We start from the raw sequence: 10,896 nt of genomic DNA on the forward strand, positions 1-10,896 counted from the left end.
CCACTTATTATCCATGAAGACAGTCCTTTCGGGCAGGAGCTAGATACAATTACACCCAGCCCTTCCACCCCTTCCCGGCCAGGCAAGATAAGCAGGAGAGACAGCCTGATAGACAAACTCCCAGGCCCAGACAACAATCTCAGGATAAGCGGCCCTTTCGAGGGAACGGCAGGCCATTTCTCCGCTCCAGGTGACTCTCCATCAGTACCTCCCATGGGGGCAGACACAATCTGGCCTCCATCAAGGCCGATCATATTTCAGGGGAAGCGAACACCCAGGCCAATCTTCTGAGCAGGACAACGGTAGATCACTCGGAATGGCGCCTACACCCGAGGGTCTTTAGGGAAATTTGTCACCGTTTCGGCCTTCCACTTCTGGACCTCTTCGCATCCCCGGCCAACACCCAGCTGACTCACTTCTTCTCCCGGTTCCCATCTGCGGGGGCAGAACAGATGGATGCTCTTCAGAGCCCATGGCCGCAGGGTCTGCTTTACGCTTTTCCCCCCTCTACCTCTTCTCCCGGCGGTAATACGCAAGCTTCTTCGGGAGCGAGCGGAGATACTCCTGGTGGCCCCTTATTGGCCAAGGAGACCTTGGTTCGCCAATCTGATGAGCCTTTTCCTCGCAGACCCTTGGCAGATTCCTCCGGAATGGGTCTCTCTCAGCCAAGGAGCTATTCTCCATCTGGACCGCCAATGGCTCCAGTTAGTCGTTTGGCACTTGAGCGCTCAATTGTAACAAGGGAGCTTTGCTCGCCAGGGGTCATCACAGTAATCCAGGCCTTCGCCGTCCTTCCACAAACCATATTTATGAGGCAACGTGGAAAAACTTCCGATTGTGGTGCTCTGGGTGACAGTTGTCGCTCTCAGAACTCACAATTCCCCATATCTTGGATTACTTGTTAGACTTGGCCCCAAACACATTGCGCAGACAGGTTGCCGCTCTTTCCACGGTCCTCACATGTGACTCAGCGGGGGCGTTGGGTCATCACCCCTTACTCCGCTCATTCCTTAAAGGGGCCGCTAACACCAGACCCCCTACTGTGAACAGATACCCTTTGTGGGAGTTACCACGGGTCCTTCGGGCTCTTACTAAGTTGCCTTTTGAGACCCTAAGGACGTGCGACTTTCGCTACCTGTCCCACAAGGTGGCATTCCTGGTGGCAATCACGTCGGCATGACGCATCTCCAAATTAGCAGCGCTCTCAATCCCGGATGACTTGTGCATTTTCCATCAGTATCCTTCGACTCGACCCTATCTTCGTCCCGAAAGTCAATTCTCTGTTCCATAGATCACAGGAGATAGTGCTGCCGGATTTTTGCCCTAACCCATCGCACACTCTGGAACGGCAATGGCATAGTTTGGATGTCCGTAGAGCACTTCGGTACTATATTTCACGGACAGCGGAATTCCGCAAATCTGAAGCCCTCTTTATATCTTTCCACTCTTCCTCCAAAGGTCGGAAGGTTTCCTCTTCCACAATTGGCAGGTGAATTAGAGCATGCATCGCCGGAGCGTATCAAGCTGAGTCATTGCCAGTTCCAAGACGGGTTACATCCCACTCCACACAGAGTGCTGCTACTTCAGCAGCCTGGGCTACCCAGGCATCCATGAGGAAGTTTACAGGGTGGCCACATGGGTCTCATCATCTCCTTTCATTCGGCACTACAAGATCAATAGGTTTTCCTCCACGGAGGCTTCCTTCGGTAGGAGGGTTCTCCAACAGGTTATACATCAAAGTGCCACACCGGACCAGTCTGCTTTCCACCCTCAGGGACAGTAGGCTTTGGTATGTCCCACTGGTGGATTCTCCATCTCCAGTGCTGGAGAAGGGGCGTTGTCTTACCTGAACGCCTTTTCTCAGCACGGAGATGGAGAATCCACTCTCACCCTTGAAGGTCTAGGCCTAAGGTTAGTCTTAGTTTTGTGAGCCACGTCTTGCTGTCAGTGGCTACGCTCGCGTCAAGACTGGGATCTCTATGGTCCTGGACAGGCGTGGCAACTTTGGCTGACTTGATCTGATTGGGCAGGAATACAGTCTAAACCCATTGGTGGATTCTCCATCTCCGTGCTGAGAAAAGGCGTTCAGGTAAGACAACGCCTCTTTTCAATGCTTATATAAAAGGTAGAGTGTTTTGTCCTGATTCTGCCTCTCTTTTAATTTTTATGACAGCAGATGCTACTTAACAATATAATTTTTACTTGAAACAGTATTTGGAACAATTGCTTTCAATTTCATGTAGTGCATTGCTATTTCTTAAGCTGCCCTTTTTTTTTTTCAAATATGAGAGGCAGAAATGGGTTTCACTTGAGTAAAATCTAAAACACTTCTTCCAAATCATTTTCAAGCCATGAACAACCCAATAAATACTTTTCTAGGTATTCTTTTGCCAATGTAATCCTTTTTAAGGAAGTAATTTCCAAAACATAGAATGAAAGCCATTTTAAATTAGAGATGGAGAAATATCCTCTGCCCTTGTACGGCTGCATCAGTTGGGAAGCACAGATAGCAAAAGTTGAGTCACCTTTAAACAAGAAGTCTATCAGTTATGTCCATTTCATTCACATTCATCTGTGCATTTAGGACTGAGAATTCAGTGCATACATTTTCATGAAAACTCAGGGTGAGAATTTTTACAGTACATTGTTTACAGGATTTTCTATTTACCATTTGTAGTATTTCATTTTTCCCCTTTTACTTTCTCTAGGGAGCTGGTGACAGTTTTGTTGGAGCATTTGCATTCTACCTGGCTCACTACCCCAATCTACCTCTACATGAAATGCTGAGGAGAAGTAACTTCATAGCATCCATTAGCACTGAAACAACTGGGACACAGACTTCCTACCCTTATAGAAAGGATCTGCCACAAAACCTATTTTAAGCTGTGTAAAACATTAGATTTTTCTCTGCTCAAACTTTTAAACAAATGCCAACTACACAGATGCCAAAATGAAAATTGTATAAATTGTATGTTTTTGCTTAGCCTTATCCTGAATGAGGTGTACATGGTGTCACACATTGCAATTCCAGTTTAGGATACAGCATTTCAGCTGATACAGTAAGATTATTTCCATGTCTTGGTCACTTAAAAGCAAGGACCCTTTTATTACTGTATGTTTTAAAATTGTAACCCTACTCCGAGAATAAACTTTTTGCACAATTTGGAAAGTCTTTGCACTGAGAAACAGGATGATCAAAGCAGAAATAACTGTTGAATATTTATACTGAGGCAAAGCATACACAAAAAGGTAAGGTTCACTTTTGTGGTAATTCAGTTGCCATGACTCAACTTCCAGACGTAATTGTAGAAGTTATTAACTTTTAAAAACAATGGAATTTGAAAAATCTTTGTCATGGTCCCTATACTTTCCTGAATATGAGATATGTGCCAAAAGGCATTTGTTTAAAATGCTTCTATACTGTTTCACTCACTCTTAAGCAATTCACAGCATATATGCAATAATACACTACAAACATAATTACTTTACAACATTCAAACTATGGTGATACAGCCAGCAATCACAGTAGGATTAATCTTCATCCAAGTTCCCACAATCACAAGTAAAACCACTGCATACCCCTCAATTCCAACCACTCTTTGGAAAAGCCAAGTTTTATAAACTCCCTAAATATCAAGAACAAGGTGAAGGAGTTAATTCTGGTTGGAGTCCATTTCACAGCAAAGCAGTTCCTGCAGAAAATCCACGTATGTGCCCTCCTGCACCTCATTCTGCAGGCATATACTGGATGTGTAGATTCTATTTGAAGAATATCTATGGAGATTCTCAGTCATCCAGGTCATGGTTGTCTCAAAGGTGCTTTTTCAGGAGGCAACTAGTTTTTTTCTTTGAAGATGTTTCGCTTCTCATCCAAGAAGCTTCTTCAGTTCTGACTGGATGGTGCTGATTAGATTCCCCACCATCCAACCAGAGCTGAAGAAGCTTCTTGGATGAGAAGCGAAACATTTTCAAAGAAAAACAAACTCCAGTTGGCTCCTGAAAAGGCACTTTTGGAATATCTGAATAGAATTTAAATATTCTGTTAGATACCTGGGTTCTCCTAAGCTTTGTGATACTTTAAAAAGAATGACCAGCATCTTGAAATGCATGGGATGAGGGATTTGACAGAACTTTCCTGAAGCACTTTTTATATTTGAGATGAAACCATAATAATGAATTTTTAAAAACTTTTTTGTTTTGATGATTGTTTCAGTTTGTGCTATGGATGTTTATGGGATATGGTCTTTTGGGGGGGTACAACAAAGTATCTTTGCAGTGGTACAGAAATCTAATAAAGTATAATAACATCAGTCAACTGTAACTGCTTTCCTTAGAAAGCAGTATAAGTCCATCTGCCTTCCCGTATATCTGAGACCGCTAATCAAACTAGGCAAATTATTCCATTGTTCGGTTTTGTAGCTACATGGAATGAATGTTTCTCAGGAGAATATAAACTTCCCTAAATCTGTTTCTCCCAGATGTGTTTGAACTATCATTTCCACAATTTGCTGGAATCTATAGAATTTCAGTGCAAAAGACTGAAGAAGCCTCTTGTAGGTAGTTTCGTCTCTTGTGTTGAAATGAAACATATACACAATGGATTCAGAATTTTAATTCACAAGTGTGAAAACAAAATAATTGATGAAGATCCATTTCTAAATATCAGTGATTTTCCATGTTTTTATTTACAATGGGCTTTGACCATCTCAGTTCATTTTCTCTTTTCAGCATCGCCAACTGCATATTTCCTTGTATACATCTTCACAAATCTTCTTTGCCAAGCATCAGTTACACAGAACAGATCTTTTTATGCTCTTTGAAGAGGACTTTCTGTTTGACTATGAAAAGACAAAAAGAAAATCCCTAAAATTATGCCAACTTACATGCTTACATAAATACAACTAAATCAATGATTGGTTCAATTGTATGTCTTTCATCACATGAGGGAGGAAATGAATATGATGTACAACAAATATATTGTAGGCCACCTAGAGTCTATATTACTTAGGGTGCATTACAAATACTACAAAATAAGTAAAGAAAATTTTACTTATTTTATTTAAAGTGTTATGGTTTGAAACCTAAATGGTAAGGAACAAATAGAAAGAATATCAATGTATATGAAATTCTTTATAGGTTTCAATGATTTAACACCAAAATTTAAAAATATTGAGATCATTAATTGTACATTTTCCCTGAATAATTTTTCTTACAGTTCTAATCTAATTTATATCAGTGATATAACTTCTAAAATAATTCTTCATCTAAAGCAAAGTATATACAGTTCTTTCTAGTTTATATCAGATATTGTTTCTTGCTTGGATCATTTGATCAACTAGACCACAGGTCAGCAACCTGCGGCTCTGGAGCCGCATGTGGCTCTTTGAGCCTTCCCCTGTGGCTCCCAGCCTCCTCTGCCATTTGCAGAGAGAGACAGAGACAGAGAGAGGCACTTGCGCTTCCTTGCTTCTCTCTCTCTCTCTCTCTCTGTGTGTGTGTGTGTGTGTGTGTGTGTGTGTGTGTAAAACAGAGTAGACTCACAGTGTTCTCCGACAAGCTGAAAAGCTTTTTGGGCGGGGCTCCTCCCTTTGCTGCATCTCTGCAGGAAGCAGGAAACAGGAAGGGCAGGAGAGAGCTAGCTAACCCAGCTATGCTGACTCAGGAATTCTGGGAGTTGAAGTCCATTAGTCATAAAAAGACCAAGGTTGCCTATCCCTGAGCTTGTTGGAGAACAGCTTGAAGCCAGCTTGCCAGGTGAGCAGCAGATCGGAGAGAGGGAGAGACGGGGGGGGAGAGAAAGAGAGAGAGAGGGAGGGAGAGAGAGAGAGAGGAAAGAGAGAGAGAGAGAGAGAAAAAGAGAGTGGGGGAAGAGGACTGGCAGACCAAAGGCAGAAAGAGGGAGAGGGAAAGGGAGGAAGGGAGAGAGACAGAGAGAGAGAGACTCTTTTGTCATCTAAAATGAAGATAACTGCATATATCCTGTTTTACCTTTATGATATATATATATATATATATATATATATATATATATATATATATATATATATATATATATATATATATATATATATATATATATATATATATTAAAGGTAAAAAAGGATATATGAAGTGTTATCTTCATTTTAGATATTAAAAGGGTTTTGCGGCTCCCAGTGTTTTGTCTTCGGTGGGAAATGGGTCCAAGTGGCTCTTTGAGTGTTTTGGGTTGCCTACCCCTGAACTAGACCAAGAGTTTCGGGAAGGACTCTTGAACAATTTATTTAGGAACTGACCAATATCATCTGCTGCTCATTTTAAACAGATCTAAATTAGATTGCAGCTTTACTGAAGTATAATCACAATGTTCAGGAATAAATCTCTGCTGAGAAAATATGTTCCTTAAATTAGAAATGGGACATAAACGTCCCTCAGGGATGTAGGCACACAGTACAAATATTTGTAGAGAAAGAACCTTGGCAAGCAGGAATTCAAATAGCTGTAATGGGTTATAAGAGTAACCTTGAGGAACAGGAGGAAGAACTGCAACCAAGACAGGCTAAAGAAATTTGAATCCTAGACAGAATTGTAATTTGAGAAAGCATCTCAGGTTTGACACTTCCTAGTTCTCTTGTAGATAAAGAGGGAGGATGGGAGGCACAATCAGACTTGCGAGATTCCTATAATAAAATTGTATTAGTATTCATAGGTTTGCTTTCTTATTCTAGCTTGAAGGGCTAAAACAGCTTATCAATATAAGCTCTTAAGATTTTTTCTGTAGGCATGTACTGGATTTGCTGAATCACACACCTTACAGAGGGGATGCTACTTAAAGAGAGCCAGCTCTTAAGAAATGTTGAGTACAACATTCCTCAGGTGTTACTGGGGAAACCACATATGTGTAGAATACAATATAGCTATAAAGATAATGTAGGCCATCATGCTGCTGCAATTACATTGTACAACTTAAAGAACCACAAGCTCTGATGCTAACATTCAGTTTCAAGCATTTATGGCAGAACACCCTAACTTTCTTTCCAATTGAGAAATCCCTCCTTAAACTTTTCTGTGTCTCAATATCTTTGAAAAATTATTTGTATCTTAGAAGATTACTGCCAGCACATCGCCAGAATCTACCTTTACCTTTTTACTCAATCTTGACCAGTGCTTCTATTTAACAACAAATGCATTACATTAACAGGCCTCAATTTTATCTATTACTGTAGTATGTACCAAAGTCTGATATTTTTTCATACTGTTCAGGAGTTTTTAAAGATTTCAATACCTTGAATATTTCTACTCAAACCATTTGGATACTGTATGTTATACTAGAGGTTTCAGCATATATTTTGTTTGCATTCAATACATGGTGACAAAAATATTCCTCCCATTTATAAGCCCCTATAAAACACTCTTCAATTTCTTACCAATGCGATCATATCTTAGCATTACCAGCTTGTCTTCAAGTCGGAGTCTTTTTACATTAAAAGAACAACCTGTTCCTGCTTCACTGAGCATTCTCACAAGTATATACCTAGAATAATAACATCAAGAACACCTTTTTATTTTCTGTAATTAATTTTTGTCTTTATGGTACATGCATGATTGCCTATTAACATATTTAATTTAGAATTTCCCTATTTTCCACAATATTTTTAGATTAAGATTTTTTTAAATAAGACAATTACTTGCAGTGAGAAGTCCCAAAAGCAAGCCTTTATTAGCTATCTCTTTTTCTGTTGTAGCCCTGTATGTCCTACCAACCCTCCGTCCCACCAATACCTATAAAGAGCTACTGGGGAAATGAGGTGTTTGCAGTTTCATTATCCACCTATACTGGAATAAAGAAAGCAATTCTCTAAAAAACTTAACTGGCCACATTCTATATGATACTGCATTAGCTCTTAAATATAGAAGAATTAAAATGCATAACGGACATAACTAAGCATGCTGGTTTTATTTCCTACATTTCTGCTTCTACCACTACATCAATCTGAGAGATTAAAGGAAAAGCTGAGTTCACTTAATATTTACTTAAATGAGCAGCTCTTTTTCAAATAATCTCAGACTATGATTACAGAAAGAACCCAACTGCCATTAATAGCAGCAGTTATCTGAACTGTACAGTTTTAGAGTAGTAAATGCAATTCAAATGTTTACTTACTTTGATTTGGTTTTCTTGGCCACTGCAGAATAAAAAAGAAAAAAATATTAAAATGTTTTAATTTTAATTACCAATATACCAAATTATTTCTACATATATTTTATTTTGTTAAACCAACTAATAACCTAACCTATGAGCAACTGACAATTAAATGAACTAAAATATAACCTGACTTAAAACATACAATATGATAAAAATCAAGTAACATATAAAATTTTTAAAAAACCTATTAGCTAGCCAGCAGCAAAGCAGTCACTCAAAAACTAAGAATGGAAATTAATTAAAAGGCCTGGGAGAACAAAAATATCTCTACCTGGCACTAACATGCAACCAACATGGGTATCAGTCAAGCCTCTCAAGACGGGATTTCATAAAAGGGGTACCACCACAGAAAAGGCTCTTCTCCCCTGTAAAGACCCACCTCATTTCCTTTGGTGAGAAGACCTGGTGAGAGGAGGGTCTCATTAAATGATCTTAGGGTCCAGTACATATAGAAGGTACTCACATTCAGGCAACCTAGTATTAAGCTGTTTACGACTTTAAAGATCAAATCCAATATTTTTAACTGGATCTGAAAATGAGCTGGTAGCCAATCTAGATGGTGAAGAACTGACATGTTTGTACCAACTATCTCAGTGAGCAATCTAGCCTAGTTAGCAGTCTATTTTGAATTAACTAAAGTTTCCAGGCTGTTTTCAAAGGCATACAACACATTGAAAATCCAGCTATGGAAGAAAAATGAGCAGCATTTAAAACCATTTAAATAATATTCAAAAAAATGACTCACCATATTTTAACATACTTTTCTAACGCAAATTTAAAGATTCCAGACAAGATATAGTTTATTTACTTAGGTAGTGTGCCATCTATTCTTGATAATATATAGTACAGTGGTGGCAAACCTATGGCACGGGTGCCAGAGGTGGCACTCAGAGCCCTCTCTGTGGGCACGCATGCCATCACCCCAGTCCTAGGCCTTCAGCTGGGTTTTATAAAACCTTTTCGCTTTAGGCCTCCGCCACCATGTACAAAAAAAAAAGGTTCAATCAATCAATTTCAACTTCTCACGGGAAAAAAGATCTTGCAAAGTTGAATTGATTGATTGAATTTTTTAGTCCCACCCAGTCTGCCGTTACCACCGCAGCCACAGCCACCCAATGGGCCACGCCCACCGGGCACTCAATGATGCATAAGTGGGTTTTGGATTGCAGTTTGGGCACTCAGTCTCTAAAAGGTTCGTCATCACTGATATAGTATATACATTTTTTTCTCCTTTCAGGTCAAGTATTTTGACTCCTGGATGCTATCAATAATTCCTGAACAGATTCCAGAACATTCCTCTACCTGTGCCATACACTTCAGCAGAAGGGCAATGCCTTAGGTCCCTCCTCTGAAACAAGGTCATTTTATGAGACCCAGGAGGCATACTTTTTTGTGGTGGCACTTGCCTTCTGAAACAATCTTCCACAACTTACAGTTGGCTCAAACCTTGCAAGCCTTTAGAAAGGCAGTGAAGATCTGGCTTTTTCCTGACATTTGGATTAGAATGAGTAGGATTCCCATCTAGTGACTTGCAATAAATGTAAGTCCCTGATTATTAATAGTTATCTGTTTTCTGTTATCATTACCATTATCACATTTTGCTTTTAGCACTGTTTTTTGTATGCTGCCTAGAGTTACAGTTCTTGACATTCCAAGGTCCTGTATACTCACTAAAGCTGTTGGCAGCCGTAGCTCTGTAACATCATTACTGTCACAACCTCTCCCTATGTAACTTTGCTCAGTAGTCAATTTCTCATCTTTTTAAGAATATAATTTGTGTATCATTAAACCATAGTTCATTAGTTGTATTTGTTAAAGCTTTTCAGATTGTAAAACTGAATCAGAGGCATTGCTTTTAATATTGTGAAAATGCAGCACCTCTGTGCTATTCATTAAAGCTGGAATTGAGGAAATTTGCATGTTGCAGTTAGTCTTTTTCCAAGACTGTGGTGCAGTTGCATAAGGCAGCCCTTTGATGCTAGGAAAAGACGTAGCTATATCAAACAGATGCAAACGGATTCTGTAGAAGTCGCCCACATTTTCCAAAAGCACCCTTTCCCTCCCTGAATCCCTGTATGTTCATTAGCTTTTCTCCACTTTTCCCATCTTCTCCCTACTTCAGTGATAAACCTTAACAAATTTATCTCAGGAATGCAAGAGAAAGCAACCTCCGTTTAGCCTACATTCTGTGCAGAATGGACGATTAATGTATATAAAAATCTCTACTCGATTCCCAAATGATGGGATAGGTTAGTGTAACCACAATGTAGGACCGCCAATCACTAAGCGGCCGATCCTTCAGGAACCAGGCAGACAAAGATTAGAAACGGGACCTTCGCCCCGCAGCCGCCTCGCAGCCACCCCGCCAGCGCTAAGATGAGCGTGGACCAGCCTTAATGAGAAGCGTCTTAAGCGTTTTAAGAGGCTTAATCCAAGAAGTAACCTCGGGTTCCTGAGCCGTATTCCAGGGGAACAGGGCAATGGGTTCCAACCCACGGGAGACTTGGTACTGTTGCACCCGCACCACACGAAACTTCCCCAAAGGGGACTCCCAGTCAACTCACAATTGACCACCGTCAGAAACATGGCAATGACGAAAACGGCAACTAAACGTAACCGTCTAAAATACTTCAAATAACCCCGACCGGCGAGCCATAAACACTTCCAAATACTTCCGGAGCGTGAGCTCTTTTATTTCCGCCTCGCTAAAA

The 10,896-nt window shown here is 40.2% G+C and overlaps 2 protein-coding genes across 3 annotated transcripts in view; one reads left to right on the top strand and one right to left on the bottom strand.

Annotated features, from left to right (window-relative positions):
• Positions 1 to 4,310, top strand: part of RBKS (ribokinase) — a 71,678-nt gene extending 67,368 nt beyond the window's left edge. For both annotated transcript variants that reach the window (XM_039337063.1, XM_039337064.1), the window contains exon 8: positions 2,709 to 4,310. In XM_039337063.1, coding sequence (XP_039192997.1) covers positions 2,709 to 2,882 — 174 coding nt within the window. In that variant the 3' untranslated portion in view covers positions 2,883 to 4,310. The remainder of the gene's footprint in view (positions 1 to 2,708) is intronic.
• A 286-nt stretch (positions 4,311 to 4,596) lies between these two features.
• Positions 4,597 to 10,889, bottom strand: MRPL33 (mitochondrial ribosomal protein L33). Its single transcript, XM_039337065.1, has 4 exons — positions 10,750 to 10,889; positions 8,144 to 8,165; positions 7,407 to 7,513; positions 4,597 to 4,838 (listed from the first exon to the last, which is right to left on the bottom strand). The coding sequence occupies exons 1-4, from the start codon at positions 10,769 to 10,771 to the stop codon at positions 4,789 to 4,791; spliced, it is 201 nt and encodes a 66-aa protein (XP_039192999.1). The 5' UTR covers positions 10,772 to 10,889; the 3' UTR covers positions 4,597 to 4,788.
• Positions 10,890 to 10,896: the final 7 nt, after the last annotated feature.

The sequence above is a fragment of the Crotalus tigris genome, unplaced genomic scaffold (genome assembly GCF_016545835.1).
Source record: "Crotalus tigris isolate CLP2741 ecotype Arizona unplaced genomic scaffold, ASM1654583v1 scf7180000017668.6805642782:7212621, whole genome shotgun sequence".
Classification (NCBI taxonomy): Eukaryota; Metazoa; Chordata; class Lepidosauria; order Squamata; family Viperidae; genus Crotalus; species Crotalus tigris.

Bases quoted from the DNA above. Each gene is read 5' to 3' on its own strand.
- MRPL33 (XM_039337065.1), bottom strand. From the start codon at position 10,771: ATGTTTCTGACGGTGGTCAATT. The intron at 8,166-10,749 runs GTGAGTTGACTG...TTTATTCTGCAG, and splicing joins GTTTCTGACGGTGGTCAATT to TGGCCAAGAAAACCAAATCA. The intron at 7,514-8,143 runs GTAAGTAAACAT...TTATTATTCTAG, and splicing joins GCCAAGAAAACCAAATCAAA to GTATATACTTGTGAGAATGC.